This window comes from Danio rerio, chromosome 10 (assembly GCF_052040795.2).
Source record: "Danio rerio strain M-AB ecotype USA chromosome 10, GRCz13ab, whole genome shotgun sequence".
Taxonomy (NCBI): domain Eukaryota; kingdom Metazoa; phylum Chordata; class Actinopteri; order Cypriniformes; family Danionidae; genus Danio; species Danio rerio.
In genome coordinates this window covers 16,983,106-17,001,307 of record NC_141030.1, presented here as the reverse complement: position 1 = coordinate 17,001,307, position 18,202 = coordinate 16,983,106, and the positions used below count along the sequence as shown (strand labels likewise).

General features: G+C 32.6%; 1 protein-coding gene across 1 annotated transcript; it reads right to left on the bottom strand.

Moving 5' to 3' along the window:
• Nucleotides 1-891: 891 nt before the first annotated feature.
• Nucleotides 892-11,671, bottom strand: parm1 (prostate androgen-regulated mucin-like protein 1). The gene is made up of 5 exons (XM_087270270.1): nt 11,601-11,671; nt 10,358-11,119; nt 5,421-5,499; nt 3,109-4,508; nt 892-2,812 (listed from the first exon to the last, which is right to left on the bottom strand). Exons 1-4 carry the CDS (start codon nt 11,635-11,637, stop codon nt 4,427-4,429), a joined length of 960 nt encoding a protein of 319 aa, XP_087126396.1. The 5' UTR covers nt 11,638-11,671; the 3' UTR covers nt 892-2,812; nt 3,109-4,426.
• Nucleotides 11,672-18,202: the final 6,531 nt, after the last annotated feature.

Below are 18,202 nucleotides of genomic sequence, written 5' to 3'. Positions count from 1 at the left end.
CAACCACTCAAGATCTTTAAACTTTTGTTAGTCTATCTTGCTATAAAGCAAATCTTAGCAACTACCCTAAAACAAAGCATATGCTTTTTCATTCTTTTAGCATTGTTAAACAAGACAATTCACTCCCACAATATGATATCTTTGGAAAGAAACATACTATTAACAGCTACATTATGTCAACATGCTAACTAATGCAGAAACATGCTAGCAACATGCTAATTCTCTCTAGAAACATGCTTGTTCCTGAACAACAAATCCTAACAACAAAATAACAGAAACATACAAAATCATGCTAAAACACTAAAAACATGTTAGCAACATGTTCAGTCAATGTATCAATATGCTAATTGATGTAGTTTTGACAAGCCAACATCAAAATTTGTTATCAAACTTTAGCATAATTTATTTTATTAATATTAGAATAAGCGTGTGTGAACTAAAGCAGCATCTCCATTCATTTTAACTGCTTCAGTAGCATTGTTCACAGTAAGAAATGCCATGTACTGTAGTGGTTTTTTTACAGATAAAATCACAATCGAGACCTGCCTATTTGAGCTGCTTTGTTTAAAAACTGCCTTTTGCAAATGACACTCCACAGAATATTTGTCAGCCTATCAGAATAAAGCATTCAGCGTCCCGTTTAAGCAAATGTTTTTTTGAATATGTGAGTGTGTATTTATTACGTAATGGTTGTTTGTCCTCCAGGAAAATGAGGTCAGGTTTTTGATTTATTTAGATCAGTCATATCTGAGATGGAGCATTAAATGGTGTATGATCTTTCCATGAAAATTGGAAAATCTCTGAACAAAAAAGTACCTATAAGCTAATATATATATATATATATATATATATATATCAAGTGTGTGCGTGTGTGTTTAAGCTAAGACCTGAAAATGTGCACCGTATTTATTTACAGAAGCATAAAATATTACCACAGGAACAACACAACAAAGTACAGCACCAGAATTTTTTCAATTTTTTGACAAGAATTCTGTGTAATTTAGCATGTATGACATAAAAATTATATAATACATTTATTACAATTATATATACATACAATAAATTAATGCATTTTATTAAGGTAAATTCACTGACAGTTTTTCAATCATTCATTTCTGCTGCTTCAGACCAGTGATTCAGACAATGTTCCTGTGGTTTCTGCCATTCTTGAAACAAGAACATTTGCAAAAACAGGAAACAGCGATTGCTGTTTAACAGGTTACAGAAACTAGGTTAGGAAACAAGAGTGGTTTTAAACATTCACAAATAAATGCACAAAGCACGACTGAAGCTGTTCTCAAACGCCAGATGTTTTGTTAATGTGCCTCCATTTGATGGCTTATTTTTAAGACTCTAATAACAGTCTTGACTGTTTAAATGCTTAATTGCTAGCCGTTAGTGGATCCCTGCCATTACAATGACAAGAGGAAAAGAATCTTATTGTTAAGGCAGCAGAAATGTCTTGGTGTTAAAACAGAGACTGTCTTTGGATGAATAGTGGGAGGTTGAATGCAGAGCTGTAATTAAGCTATATGATAAGGGCAATCTTAGAGACCAATAATAAATGCAAGTGTGTGTGAGGCTTTAATTTACAAAACACGATGGCTAATGTTATTATTGCAGTTCATTTACATTTAAAAATATGATCATGAGATGAAAAGCTGTGCTTATCTTCAGAGAAAATGTATAAATAAACAAAAGATTACCCAAAAACAATTCATTTAAAAAACTAATCAAATAAACGTGCAGGACATTAGGGTGCATGTCCACCAAAGTGTCTTTTCTCTCGATCTGAATGTTGTTTGATTTTGTTGTCAATGATAGCACTACGCTTTTTTAAATCGGTGCTTTTATGCTTTACAAAAAAAATGGAGCACCCATCAGTGTCACTTTTGATCTAGCTGTCCAATCACTGTGAAAAAGGGGTGGGACAATTCCACACAACTGTCAACAAATATTCTGCTAAAAACTTTCAACTTGTAGCAGAGATACTCTGTATCATATGGCCCGTTTCCACTGAATGGTACGTTATGGTTAGGTTAAGAACACTTTTAATGGACGTTTATACTGTCAAAAGGTACCTAAAAGTGAACCATACCACTTTTTGGGTATTCTTTGCAAAGGGTACCTAACACAACAAAAGAGTACCAAAAGGCAGGGCTAGACCACAACTGAACGCTATTGGTTTACAGAGATACGTCACTCGCTCGCGCAACAAGCCAGAATGAAAACAAAGGAACCGCCATGTTTTAAATACACAACCTAGACATTACACTGTAACGAACAAATGCAAGAGTAAAGCGCAAAAAATAAAGGAGAAGCCAGAAAAAACAAAGGAGCAAATTATTCTTTCAGCAACCTAAACCATAAACAAACTGCCAAGTTTAACTATCATCATCACCTTTTGGACTATTTTGATCTTGAATGACGGAAATACTTTCTAACAAGAAGTTACAAGTGCTGGCAAAGATCAAAAATACAGATGAGAGGTTTGCTCTGACTGTGGGCTATATATTGCGTTTTGTTTTTGAACCCAAATAAATACTAAATCTATGTTGGGTGTAGTTTTTCTGTAATTGGTAACATATCAGACACTGTAAGGGGCTGTGTGTGTTCATATATTGTATGTTGTTATTCATTTATTAATTTTATGTAATTGCAGACATTACAGTGGGCTATTTCATTGTTCATAGAAAGGTTAGTAATGAACATTTATACACAAGAGTTTATGTGAATAAAGCAGGGGTCACCAACCCTGTTCCTGGAGAGCTACCTTCCTGCAGAACTCAGTCCCAACCCTGATCAAACACACCTGAACCAATTAATAATACATAAAGCAGCACTTGATAATTACAAACAGGTGTGTTTGGTCAGGGTTGCAACTAAAATCTGCAGGAAGGTAGCTCTCCAGGAACAGGGTTGGTGACCCCAAGCATCTGTTTTGTGAGTCATATGACATGCGAATAGTACATCTTTACTTTGACATTTTCTCGAGCGAGAATAACGTTAAGAGAAACTTTCTGTCGTACACCACACCCATTAAAAGAGTACCATTGGTACCCTTTTAGCAGTGGAAATTTAAGCCTGATAAAGTTGACCCGTACCTACCCGTACTGTACCACACAGTGGAAATGGGCCAACAGTAACCGACTGAAAAGACACTGAGCTGCAAAAATATGTTTTTTTAGAACAATGCTCGTGTTTCTGCACTGTGAAAAACACTTCGGTGGACAAACACCCTTACATCACAAAGTGTTCCATTATACTGAAATCTACTAAAGTTTGTTAAAAATGTAATAAACAATTACAAAAAAAATAGGTAATTCCTACTTTTAAGATGCTTAATTTTTAAGAATACTAATTTTACTACTAAGACACTTTTGTACAAATACAAAGTTCTATCATGAAACTCTATTGATAGGTCCTAACCAATCTGCTTCCAACCTAGTGCAAGTGATTGGTGGCTGTTTACTCAGTAGCCAATCAGCTTGTTTTTGACAGCAATCTGTAGCACATTTTCAGATCCCTCATCCACTGTTCTGTTTGAAGCAGCAGTGTTTTGTATTCTCAGACTGCATGTCTATGAGTATACTGGCATTAGCATGTCTTAGTACTTGCTCTCCACCATTAATTAAGCAGCAGCAGCAGTAGCAGTGTAGCAGATCTACTCCACCAAATACAATCACATCAACACTGCCATATGTGTATTCGATTCTTGAGCGTTATTATGACAGAGCTAATATTTCAAGTCATTCACAAATTGAGCTTTTCTCAGAATAGTGAGTTAATAACTTTAAGTGGCAAGATATTTCAGTTAAAAAAGATATACATTACTTGGAGTCCAATGAAGGTGCTATTTTTAAATGGAAAAATTCTTTAAGTCGAAAATTTACTTTTTTTGTGTGTTTTTGTGCATATATTTGGTAAGTTTTAAAATGTGATATTTTTGTTACAAAAACATTGATTTACATATGTTAGCCTTTTGACACGTATGGGTTAGTTTAACTTCAAAATAAAAGCCACTGTCCAACACCATTATAAGGCATGAAAGAGCCCAAATTAAATTGAAAAGTACTCTGACTTCGTTTGTCTGACAGAAAAAAAGTCATATACACTTAAAATGGCTTTAGGGTGAGTAAATTATGGGGTAATTTTCATTTTTGGGTGAACTATTCCTTTAAATAGCAAATGCATTTGCAATGCAATTAAATTCCAAGATCCACAAGAACAGGCCTTACATAGAAAATCCTCATTTACAGAAAGTCTTGCCTACATTTTACAACCTCTTGATAATTCAGGTCAGTTTATCATTTATGTTTAGACTTAAGCGATAATCTTGGGGCCAAAATCCAGAATCTGATGTAACCATGTTCATGGTTAAACACAGAGGTGTAGGTTGTTCTTCAGAAAGGAAGCACTTCCTCATTTAGCCATCAAACATTGGGTTCAGAAAATTCCCCACAGAGCCGTGTTCACCATCATCCAACAGACGTCCATAAGAGGAACGTCTGCAACACACAAACAAGTCTGATATTAGCAACCTGTTAAAAAGCCAAAGCTAATAAATTAACCTACATATTATTATTAAATAATACAACTGCTTAAATCATAAAGTTTGCTATATATTCACTCTAATATTTAAAAAAAATCATCATTATTATTATACACTTTTTTATATACATTGTTTTAGTCAACTTTTTTAGAATCGTACTCTTATGCAAACACTGAAATAGTTCTTTTACTGCTTTTATTAAAATAATATACTTCTCTTTTAAAAATATCCCATCCTAAACTTTTGTAATGTACAAATTGTCATTGTTCTACTTAGTTTTTTTGTCAAAGTAATTTCAATATAATTATTGACATTAAAATATTTAAATTATGTAACAAATTAAGGACTTGTAAAAAATGTAAGAAACATAGATGATTTTTGATTACCTTAATCCAAATAAAGTCATAATCGAACTAAACAGAAATCGAATTAAACATATATATTATAATATATATTACTTTACTTCATATTTCAATCAGTTTATCAGAATATAAATGGCATCTATTTCATAAACACATATTATCAATTATATTCTTCTTCTCATATTATTATTGTATACAATATTACCTAAATATTACAAATTGCCTAGACACATACAGTCAAGTCCGAAATTATTCACACCCTTGGTAAGTTCGAACATTTAAACAAAGTTTGTGTTCAAATGTAAATAAAAGTTGAGAAACAGCAAAAAAATAAATCTTTTTGTGTCATTGCCAACAAAAGAAACTTGCTTGTTGAATAAACGTAATTTTAGGTCAGAATTTGCCAGGGGTATGAATCATTTTGGGCTTGACTGTATTTATGAAATTTGAAATATAATCAACATTAAGATTCACAACACAAATAACAACACCAGCAGTTGACTCACCTCATTTTAAAGTAATACGCCCCAACAAGTAAGATTAGTACGATGGCGAGGAAGCCAATTACGATAGCAGCGACACTTCCTGAAAACAAATAATGAAAAAAAAATCTGCTGCAGATGTTTATTTCACTATGTTGACGTGTTTGAGTTTTTATTCCTACTAAACTTCTGGTAAAAGGTTAACGTGACTATTTTCAATTCCATATGGTTCCTTTTACAGCATCGATGTTGTAGTGTAATTAAAATATAATCAGTTAAATAGACATTCATTTAGTTGATCAGGCGTAAAACAAGATGAAAAGCTGTTTAAACGCAAGCGCCGTCAGGAGCAGCAGGCAAGCGATGAAACTCCATTGAAAATACTGTGGTAAATTTCATATTTTAAAGACATGGCAATGGAATTGGGAATTTAATGCCGCGCTTTTACATTCTGAGACCCACTTTCTATCATATAGCAATCAGACAATCAGACAGTGAAGTTCATTGATTTTTAAAGAAAACATCTTACATTTTGTAACAATAAAAAAAAAAAAAATAGATCATAAATTTTGTTGCAATTTTTGATTTTTGTTTGTTTGCAGATGAAACTTGTTTTGCTACTCATTGCGATGACATTCAAACTTTTTAAGTGTGGCTTTTAAGTGGCCAAATGTCTTTGAAGCCATTAATTTTTCAGTATGTTCTAGGTAAACTTCATTTTACTTTGTACACCAAGCTGTACAAAGTGCAAATTCATACAGGGCTATGAAATGGGTTAAGAAAAATGTAATCTTTATATTAAAAGCTTAGCGAGCTGTTAATGGTTTGGTCACTAAGATTATGTTTTAAATATTAACTTTCAACACTGTCCGTTCAGTAGTTTTTGCAAAATAACAAATCCTGCTCCTTAAAAAACACTTTAACACTGTTTTTCTGATCTTGATCAACATTTATGAATTTAACAATGTAAATATTGTTTTTTTAATTTTATTTTGAAATTTTTCTTATTTTGTATTATCTACACAAAATGTTAACTGTTTGAATAAATCAAGAAATTTAAATATATCTTCAGGGCAGTACTGAACAAAGAAATTTAAATGCATTTTTTAATGATCTCTCTTATTTTTAGCACCCTTACCACGGACACTGTTTTTGTGGAAACTACCGGTGGCTAAGATGTGTAAAGATTAAACATTAAATGTGGTTAAACAATAAATATTTCATGTTTTGGGTATATCTAATGCCAACGTTTAGTCTCAATCATATGTAATTGGTTCCAGAGTAAACGTATTGAACTAAGGGCAGTGTTACATTTTTGAACGTTATATAAGTTGAACATTACACTACCTGACAAAAGTCTCTTACCTATCCTAGTTTTAGGAACAACAAATATTAACTTGACTTCTAGTTGATCGTTCGGTATCAAAAGTGGTAGATTACACTTACTTTACCAAAATAAATATAAGTATTTTGCTTAGAATAAGTCTTGTCACCTAACAGAAATAATGTACAGTATAGAATGTAAAGTCATGCTGCAGTGGAAAAGAATTAATATTGTCGATGACTCCCATAAGCTTGGAGGACAGCATCAATACCTCTCTGCAATGACTCAAATAACTTATTACTAAAGTCATCTGTAATGGCGAAGAAAGCATTCTTGCAGGATTCAGAGTTCATCAATATTCTGTAAATTTATCTTCATTGCCTACTCCTTCATCTTACCCCAGACATGCTCAATAATGTTCATATCTGGTGACTGGGCTGGCCAATCCTGGAGAACTTTGATCATCTTTTCTTTCAGGAACTTTGATGTGGAGGCATAAGTATGAGAAGGAGCGCTATCCTGCTAAAGAATTTGCCCTCTCCTGTGGTTTGTAAAGTAATGGGCAGCACAAATGTCCTGATACGTCAGGCTGTTGATGTTGCAACACACAATGCAGATCTCTTGCACGCCCCCTATAGAATATAACCCCAAACCATGACTTTTCCTTCATCAAACTTGACTGATTTCTCTGAGAATCTTGGGTCCATACAGGCTCCAATAGGTCTTCTATGGTGTTTATGATGATTGGGAAAAATGAACCTTCTGCCACTTTTCTAAATGATGAACTAGAAGTCAAGTTATTATTTGTTGCAACTACAACAAATAATACGATCAACGACAAGACTTTTGTCAGATAGTGCATATGAAATTTCTGACTTGTTTTACTAATTTGCTTAGCATCTTTATATAACTGTTGGTTAAATATTGTTCAGTATAAATAGTATTTCATAAAAGGGTTGTTTGTGTTTGAAGTTATTGACAGCTGATACATTACACAATAGTGACTCAGTATAATTGTACAGTATACAGTTGTAGTTTAATGTTTGCTTTGCTTAGTCATTTATAAGGTTACTGCTGGTAAATTCCTGTAAAGGGTATGGTGATGTAGACAGATCTTGATTTATTGATTTTGTATTGTAATCCTGATTAAACACATCATTTCTTTTGTCAGGAATAAAATAAATACCATATTTTCTGGAGTGAACTATTCCTATAAGAAAATATAAATGCACATTTTAGGCAAATGGCTTTATCAGGGTTTCTGCAGGTTTCTTCAAGTCAAATTTAAGACTTTTTAAGACCCTTTTAATACTATCATGAATGAAATTTTACACTTAGGGCTAAACACTTATGATTATTTCTAATGCTTGCCACAAAAAAAAATCTAATGTAATTAGTGTCAAAACAAGAAAACCCACTACATTATTTTCAACATTATATGTATATGTTTATATATACATGGTACAGACCAAAAGTTTGGACACACCTTCTTATTCGAAGAGTTTTTTTCATGACTTTGAAAATTGTAGATTCACACTGAATGAATCAAACCTATGAATTAACACATGTGTAATTATACACAGAAGTGTGAAACAACTGAAAATATGTAATATAGAAAATATGTAACTTAGAAAATATTCTAAGTTCTTCAAAGTTGCCACTTTTTGCTTTGATTACTGCTTTGCACACTCTTGGCATTCTGAGCTTGATCAGCTTCAAGAGGTTGTCACCTGAAACGTTTTTTTTTTACAAAGCGATACAAAGAAATTGGCATACATGCGGACTGCCCCAGGAAAGGAACCTCTGCTGCGGAGGATAAGTTCGTCTGAGTCACCAGCCTCAGAAATCGCAGGTTAACAGCAGCTCAGATTACAGCACAGGTCAATGCCACACAGAGTTCTAGCAGCAGACACATTTCAAGAACAACTGTTAAGAGGAGACTGTGAATCAGGCCTTCATAGTTGAATATCTGCTAGGAAACCACTGTTAAGGACAGGCAACAAGCAGAAGAGACTTGTTTGGGCAAAAGAACACAAGAGACGGACATTAGACCAGTGGAAATCTGTGCTTTTGTATGATGAGTCCAAATTTGAAATATTTGGTTCCAACCACCGTGTCTTTGTGTGATGCAGAAAAGGTGAACGGATGGATTCTACATGCCTGGTTCTCACTGTGAAGCATGGAGAAGGAGGTGTGATGGTGTGGGGGTGCTTTGCTGGTCACACTGTTGGGGATTTATTCAAAATTGAAGGCATACTGAACCAGCATGGCTACCACAGCATCTTGCAGCAACATGCTATTCTATCCGGTTTGTGTTTGGTTGTACCATCATTTATTTTTCAACAGAACAATGACCCCAAACACACCTCCAGGCTGTGTAAGGGCTATTTGACCAAGAAGGACAGTGATGGGGTGCTGCGCCAGATGACCTGGCCTCCACAGTCACTGGATCTGAACCAAATCGAGATAGATTGGGGTGAGCTGGACCGCAGAGTAAAGGCAAAAGAGCCAACAAGGGCTAAGCATCTCTGGGAACTCCTTCAAGACTGTTGGAAGACCATTTCAGGTGACTAACTCTTAAAGCTCATCAAGAGAATGACAAGAGTGTGCAAAGCAGTAATCGAAGCAATACGTAGCTACTTTGAAGAACCTAGAATGACAAATTTTCAGCTGTTCCACACTTTTTTAGTTATGAATATAATTCCACGTGTGTTAAAATCATAGTTTTGATGCCTTCACTGTGAATCTACAATTTTCATAGTCATGAAAATAAAGAAAACTCTTTAAATGAAAGAACTTTTGCTCTGTACTGTATGTATATATATATATATATATATTATTTGCTTATTTATTTTTTTATGACATGTTTAACATTGATAAAAATATATGTATTGTGGAGGCAATTACATAAATAATCAATTTTATTCCAAATTGATTGAGTATAACTTCTATTCAACCTAATGCATTTCTGTTATAAAGCCTTAAGTTTCATGTCTATTTATACATATTATGTCTACTCGCCTAAATAAATAGTTTTTGTATGAATGGAAGATAACGTAAAGGGATAAATTGCTCTGTTATTATCATGAGGAATTGTAATTGTTTTCAGTTTTCTTTCCCTGATTTTCTTAAGATAGATTGTTGGGTATTGGATGGATGTCGGCCCGATTGCGCAACTTTACTTTGACAGAGAAAAATTAAGACCTTTTTAAAAATATTTATACCATAGAACACAATATTTCAGTGAATTTAAGAATTTTTAAGGCCTAAAATAATGTTTTTGAAATTTAAGACATTTTAAGACTTTTTAAGACCCACCGCCCCCCCAGATACCCTGTTAAATAAATTCTAAACTAAAATCTCACCTTTGACCACATTTTGAAAACACCAAAAAAATTGTGAAATTGTTAACCTCAACCTGAGGCTGTTTACCAGAACTGACGCAATTTATGAACAGCATGTGAAACTATAGATAAAGTCTCATAAGGAAATAAATTACACACCCTTGACCTACAAAAAGTCTACAAGAGAAAGTCAGAAAACCAAAACATGCCATTATAATAATAATAATAGTAATAGTAATAATAATAATAATAATAATAATAATAATAATAATAATAATAATAATATAACATACCTGAGCTCAGGGCAGCTGGGTCCTTCTTATTTTGCTCAACAGTATTCTGGTTTGGAGTCGTGGCTGTTAATGGTTTTGTAGTTGACGTTACTAATGTTGTAGAAGAGAGCACTGGTTTACTCGTTGTGGTATTTATCGTAGTTGTACTTTTGGTACTAGTAGTAACCGGTTTTGTACTGCCTATAGTTGTTTTTTCTGAAGTAGTATGACTCTCTGAAGAGGATGTTGTTTGTTCACTTTCAGTCATCAAACCTGATGTGACTGTGGTCAATTCTTCAGTCACGTTGTGAGCTACGCTGGTGATCTCAGTTGCTGGAGTAGTAGCATTAAAACTAGGGGTTGTTTGATTAGTTGTAGAGTTGTTTGTAGCACTTGAGGTGGAAATTAAAGTTGTTGGAGAATTAGGATTATCAGTAGAGGATGTCTGATCTGTTGTAGATTCACTCAAGGTGGAAATTAAAGGGAGCTCCGTTGTTGGAGTATTGGCATTAACACTAGAAGTTGCCTGATCCATTGTAGATTGGCTGGAGGTGGAACTAAGTATTGTGAGTGGGGTTGTTGTTTCACTTGTATTGGTCAAAATTGTTGGAGAAGCAGTTGTTTTTTGTTCCTCAGTGGCACCACCTGATGTTACGGTTACTGGAGAACCTGTAGTAGCTAAAAGTGATGTTGTAGCCGGTGAATCTTTAACTGCTGTAGCATCTGTAGTTGTAGCTGTAGTTGGTGGAGCATCAGTTGTGCTGCATCCAATTATCATCCAACCTTGATGTCACACAAAACAGCCAAAACGCCACAACAGGCATTAACTTACAAACAGTAAATACGTGTGATACAGGTAGTATTATCTTCAAATATGAAAATCTACAATAAACACGGTGTGTTATATAAAACTGAAACATGAAACACAATTAAATACATTAAAGCTCCGTGGTTAAGTTTAAATTAATTTCCTCCTTTATTTATACCACTTTTAGTTCACATTATAAAGATGAAGAAACACTCAGACGCTACACTTACTGTACACCGTGGTCAAAGTTATCATTGGATATTGATAGCTTAATATTTAATAATCAGCCTAAAGTGTTCGTTACACCATACCACATTCACATACTTCATAATAACTGCAATTCATTTTAAAAGTACATCAAATTATTAAGTGTATAACACAAGTGTATGCCTTAATATTAATAATAATTTCTAGTTAACTAAACATACTATAATGATTGAGAAGGAACAAACATACCTGTTAATATAACCACCGTTGAAAAGTGCATTTTCATTTGTCTTCCTCTTCCTACGTCTAACCTAACGACTGTTGAACAGTTTCTCTATCGCTCTAAAACACATGTGAGTGACAAGAAGGAAATTCACACGCACGGCGGGAGCGCGCAGGCGTACACGCCTCCAAACCACCAGTCCGTCGTGACCTTCTCTAATATAAAGTCATGGCATGATGATCAAATAAGCAAAGGAAAAAGCTGTACTTGAAATCCAGGCTACTTAAAAAAAATTACAATAGTGAAAAATAATAATTAAAAAATATGGCAATGAAACATTATAAACAGATAGCAAGAAATCATAAACGAAAGTGGAACGCTTGTTATGGCCTATCACTCCACTAGATGGAAGCAAATCTAAGTTAATACATTCACCGAAACCTGCAACTGAAAAAAGAAAGAAAGAAAGAAAGAAAGAAAGAAAGAAAGAAAGAAAGAAAGAAAGAAAGAAAGAAAGAAAGAAAGAAGATTATACAACAAAAATTATTTTTTACCGAAACCTCCAACTGAATACGGATGAAAAAACACTACAGAGAAAGACAAAGAAAGAAAGAAAGAAGATAATACAACAAAAATTATTTTTCGCCCAAACCTCCAACTGAATACATAAGAAAAACACGACAGAGAAAGAAAGAAAGAAAGAAAGATGATTATACAACAGAAACATTATAGTAGCTGGTTACATATGCATAAATCGCTCATGTAGACTAATTTCTAAAAACTTCTAAAAATACATTTTGCAATGCAGAAGTATTTGTGTGAAACTTCTAGTTCATTTGCCTTGACAGGTAAATAAGTAAGCATAATTGCATTACAATAGACAGACCTACCTAATAACTGCAATATATTAACATGTTACATGATTAGCTTGTAAAATAAATGATCATTTTGAACTTTTTAAAAAATGACGTTGGAAAGCCTTTTTTGGTTTACACATGTCTCTTGCCGTTCAGGACCAGCATGAACCCAAAAACCAGCATCAAAACAAAAACATTTAAAAAACACTTAGCTATAAATTACTTTAATATTTACTATTAGTATAGTATTTAGTATAAATTTCTATAGATTTTTTTTTCATGTGAGATTGTAATATTTATTTATATGTTTGTTTGTTTGTTTGTAGTAATAGGCCTACCATGCACTCTCAGAAAAAAAGGTACACGGTGGTACAAATAACTTTCCTTAAGGAACAGTTTTGTACTTATGTTAAAATTGTACCTTATATGGTACAGAAAAAACCTCTTATTAGACTGTTCTGTACCTTATATGATACAATTGAAATGATGGTACACAATTGTTCTCATAAAAAAAGTTACATAAATGTTGAACATCTCCTACAATTTCAATTACATTAATATTACTGGAAAGGCAAAGTGATTTCATGACTAATTTTCATTTTAAAACATGAAAAAAAGGCATGTTCAAAGAAACTCTTAAACATTAATTATTAAGTTCTATAATACAAAACAACTGGTAAAACAAAACTATAGGTATACTAAACATTTAAGGAATATTTAATAAACAATTGATAAGCATTTTCTGATAAATAGTTTTATTTTTGATATCTGATATTTTGGCATTTGTTTTTCACTACACAAGCGAGTTGGCAAAAGTCCTGCATTTGCAAAGTGTTCATGAAGACATTTTAGTATTGTAAAAGTAATTAAACATTGTGCATATCCCGTTACAATACTTAATAAATGTACATAATTCTATTTCTATTTTAAAATTAGGTAAATTAAATAAAAATTGATTATAAAGGTTTTGTGTGAAATTTGGAGGAAAAAAATGATTGAAATTGTACATTGTAATGTATTTCTGTAACACTTGATGTAGTGTGAAATTATTAGGAAAAAATTATCTTTTGATTTAAGTTAAAGTATGTTTTATTTTTTATTGTAAAGAGAAAATGTGCATTTACACACAAACAAAAAAAACTTTTTATAAAAACATTGTTTAAAAATGTATTTGAGGTTTTATACTTACTGAAAATAAACTGACACATTTTGGATATACTGTAGCAAAATACCTTTAAATTGTTCCTGAAGGAACTCATTTGACACTGTTGTACAGGGGCGGACTGGCCATCTGGCAATTCTGGCAAATGCCAGAAGTGCCGGACCATTTTTTAAATGTGGGCCGGTCACCTATTTTATTTATTTTTTTTCATATGTATTGTTTTTTTTTAATGTAGGCATCTTTTATCTTGTGCAAGATGTGAATATTATGATGATGATGGTGATAATAGTAAGAATAATAGTAAATGTTAAGCATTGGCCCAATTGGCAACAACCGGCTGGTTTCGAGATGGGCCGACCCAATCTGAGGCTACTCAGATGTAATCAAAATCTGGCAAGAATGTCAAACAAACAGTAAGTGCAAAAAAAAAAGAAAAGGGAAAGGCAGTTAAGTAAGACATTGCCAGCCAAATACATAAAATTTACTGAACTAGTCTCGAAAGGGGTCAGTGTGATGGCGCAATAGGTAGTGCTGACGCCTCAGAGCAAGAAAGTCGCTGGTTTGAGCCTCATCTGGGTCAGTTGGTGTTTCTGTGTGGAGTTTGCATGTTCGCGTGGATTTCCTTCTGGTTTCCTTCACAAGTCCAAACACATGCTATAGGTGAATTGGGTAGGCCAATTGTGAATTGGGTAACCCAGTATAATGGGTTGCGGCTTTAAGGGCATCCGCTGTGTAAAACATATGCTGGATAAGCTGACGGTTTCCAGATTAATAAAGGGACTAAGCCGAAAAGAAAATGAATGACATGATTGCATATACAAATGGGTTGCTTTTGTTCCAGTTACATACATTAAATGTTTAAATATCTCTTAAATAGGTACTGCTTACATAATTTTAACATCTGTACACCAATATAAGTAGTGAATGTGCGTGTCCTTGGGTGGGGCTGTGTCGGTGTGGTAATGTGGGCTGGTGTGGCTACAGTGCCAGGGCTGATTTTTTAGTCCCAGTCCGCCCCTGCTGTTGTACAAAGTGTATTGTCACTTTAGTGGTACCTTCATGGACTAGATTTGTACCTTTGATTTAGGTACAATATTGTTTCTGCAGATTTTAAAAAACAATGGTACATTTTAGTTTTCCATGGTACAAATCATGTCCTTAAAGGTACAAACTGCAATGGTACACATTTCGTCACCTTGGAATTATAAGGTTCTGCGTTCTAAATGATTTTGTGATATTGAGCCTCAAAGTTTTTGCATTCAATAAAGCAAACACTATGTCTGTAACATTTTTTTTTTAAATAGAAAGACTTAAAATGTATACACGTTTTAAAAAAACATTCTAAAGATGTAAATAAGTTGTCATTTAATAGGAATATGTCAATAACTCAATTTCAACAATTTTGTCAGATAGAACCTTATAATCCTAAGGTGACGATTTGTTTCTTTGTCTTAAAGTACAATTCTGTTCTAAAAAAAGTACTGCCCCAGCAACAGGGGTTAGTACAACACTGTCCCATTTATTTCTGAGAGTGTGGTATACAAACTATAGGCTAATGAATTCACAAAAAAAGTGTGGTTCTTAAAGGTTACATTAAATATAAGAGAAAAGTTTAGAAAATCATCAATCCCATATGAAAAAATACTATAGTTTACGGTAAATACTATAGTATTTTTGAACCATCATAATATTGTGTATTTCACTGTATATTGTAGTATTTACAACAATAGTATCTGGATGCAGCCTTTATGGTGCAAGCTGAGATGCAATGTCAGACACAATGCACTCAATGCACACAATGACGTCACGGGTTAGGGGTGGGGTTAGGTGAGCGCATTAAAAAGCATTGGATGCAGCTCAGATTGCACTGCACCAGGTCTGCATCCAGACTCTCATTTACAACACTGTTTGTTAATGCTACAGCATCTATTATCAACTTTAGTGAACTTATAAACTGTATTACTGTAGTGTAAATTAGTTTTACCACTGTGGTAGTACAATATATTGTAGAAAAGTATTACAACTGTAGTTGTTGCATTATTATTAGTAACTATAGAGTTACCACAGCATATTAATTTAAGCACTGTTCTACAGATTCAAAACGTTATAGTGTCTTTATGTGGGATGTTAAAGGTTAAAAAATTATGATCAGCTGCTAAATGTAAAAAAAAAATCATGTGGGTTTCCTCCGGGTGCTCCAGTTTCCCCCACAGTCCAAAGACATGCGACATATGTGAAATGAATAAACTTAATTGGCCGTAGTGTATGAGTGAGTGTGAATGAGAGGTTGTTTCCCAATACTGGATTGCAGCTGGAAACGAATCTGCTGTGTGAAACATATGGTGAATAAGTTGGTGGTTAAATCCGCGGTGGCGACCTCTGATGAATAAAGGGCCTAAGCCGAAGGAAAATTAATGAATGAAAACAACAGATTTTTTTTTTTAAGAAGTCATCTAAGCACTTTAAAAACAGTTTTACTCACTTTTTAAAAGTAAGGTCAACTAATCGCTTAAACACAACAGTTTTATTCACTGTTTAAAAGTAAACTAATCGCTTGAAAAATAAAAGGTTTTACTTTTTAAAAGTAAAGTCAACTAATTGCTTTTAAAACAACAGATTAACTCACTTTTTTAAGTAAAGTCAACTTATCGCTTTAAAAACAACAGTTTTACTTCCTTTTTTAAGTAAAGTCAACTAATCGCTTTAAAAACAACAGTTTTACTTCCTTTTTAAAAGTAAAGTCAACTAATCGCTTTAAAAACAACAGTTTTACTTCCTTTTTTAAGTTAAGTCAACTAATCGCTTTAAAAACAACAGTTTTACTCACTTTTTAAAAGTAAAGTCAACTAATTGCTTTTAAAACAACAGATTTAATCACATTTTTAAATTAAAGTCAACTAATTGCTTTAAAAACAACAGTTTTACTCACTGTTTAAAAGAAAAGTCAACTAATTGCTTTAAAAACAACAGTTTTACTGACTGTTTAAAAGTAAAGTCAACCAATTGCTTTTAAAACAACAGATTTACTCACTGTTTAAAAGTAGTCAACTAATCACTTAAAAAAAATAACAGATTTACTCCCTTTTTTAAGTAAAGTCAACTAACCACTGTAAAAACAACAGATTTACTCACTTTTTAAAAGTAAAGTCAACTAAAAACAACAGTTTTACTCCCTTTTTAAAAGTAAAGTCAACTAATCACTTAAAAATAACAGATTTACTCCCTTTTTAAAAGTGAAGTCAACTAATTGCTTTTAAAACAACAGATTTACTCACTTTTTTAAAGTAAAGTCAACTAATCGCTTTAAAAACAACAGATTTACTCCCTTTTTAAAAGTAAAGTCAACTAATAGCTTTAAAAACAACAGATTTACTCACTTTTTAAAAGTAAAGTCAACTAAAAACAACAGTTTTACTCCCTTTTTAAAAGTAAAGTCAACTAATCAATTAAAAATAACAGATTTACTCCCTTTTTAAAAGTAAAGTCAACTAATCGCTTTAAAAACAACAGTTTTACTCACTTTTTAAGTAAAGTCAACTAATCGCTTTAAAAACAACAGTTTACTCACTTTTTAAAAGTAAAGTCAACTTATCACTTAAAAAATAACAGTTTTACTCACTTTTTAAAAGTAAAGTCAACTAATTGCTTTCAAAACAACGGATTTACTCACTTTTTTAAAGTAAAGTCAACTAATCGCTTTAAAAACAACAGATTTACTCACTTTTTAAAAGTAAAGTCAACTAATCGCTTTAAAGACAACAGTTTTACTCACTTTTTTAAGTAAAGTCAACTAATCGCTTTAAAAACAACAGTTTACTCACTTTTTAAAAGTAAAGTCAACTTATCACTTAAAAAATAACAGTTTTACTCACTTTTTTAAGTAAAGTCAACTAATTGCTTTTGAAAACAACAGATTTACTCCCTTTTTAAAAGTAAAGTCAACTAATCACTTTAAAAACAACAGTTTTACTGACTGTTTAAAAGAAAAGTCAACTAATTGCTTTTAAAACAACAGTTTTACTCACTTTTTAAAAGTAAAGTCAACTAATCACTTTAAAAACAACAGTTTTACTCACTTTTTAAAAGTAAAGTCAACTAATCACTTTAAAAACAACAGTTTTACTGACTGTTTAAACGAAAAGTCAACTAATTGCTTTTAAAACAACGGATTTACTCACTTTTTTAAAGTAAAGTCAACTAATCGCTTTAAAAACAACAGATTTACTCACTTTTATAAAGTAAAGTCAACTAATCGCTTTAAAGACAACAGTTTTACTCACTTTTTTAAGTAAAGTCAACTAATCGCTTTAAAAACAACAGTTTACTCACTTTTTAAAAGTAAAGTCAACTTATCACTTAAAAAATAACAGTTTTACTCACTTTTTAAAAGTAGTCAACTAATTGCTTTTGAAAACAACAGATTTACTCCCTTTTTAAAAGTAAAGTCAACTAATCACTTTAAAAACAACAGTTTTACTGACTGTTTAAAAGAAAAGTCAACTAATTGCTTTTAAAACAACAGTTTTACTCACTTTTTAAAAGTAAAGTCAACTAATCACTTTAAAAACAACAGTTTTACTGACTGTTTAAAAGAAAAGTCAACTAATCG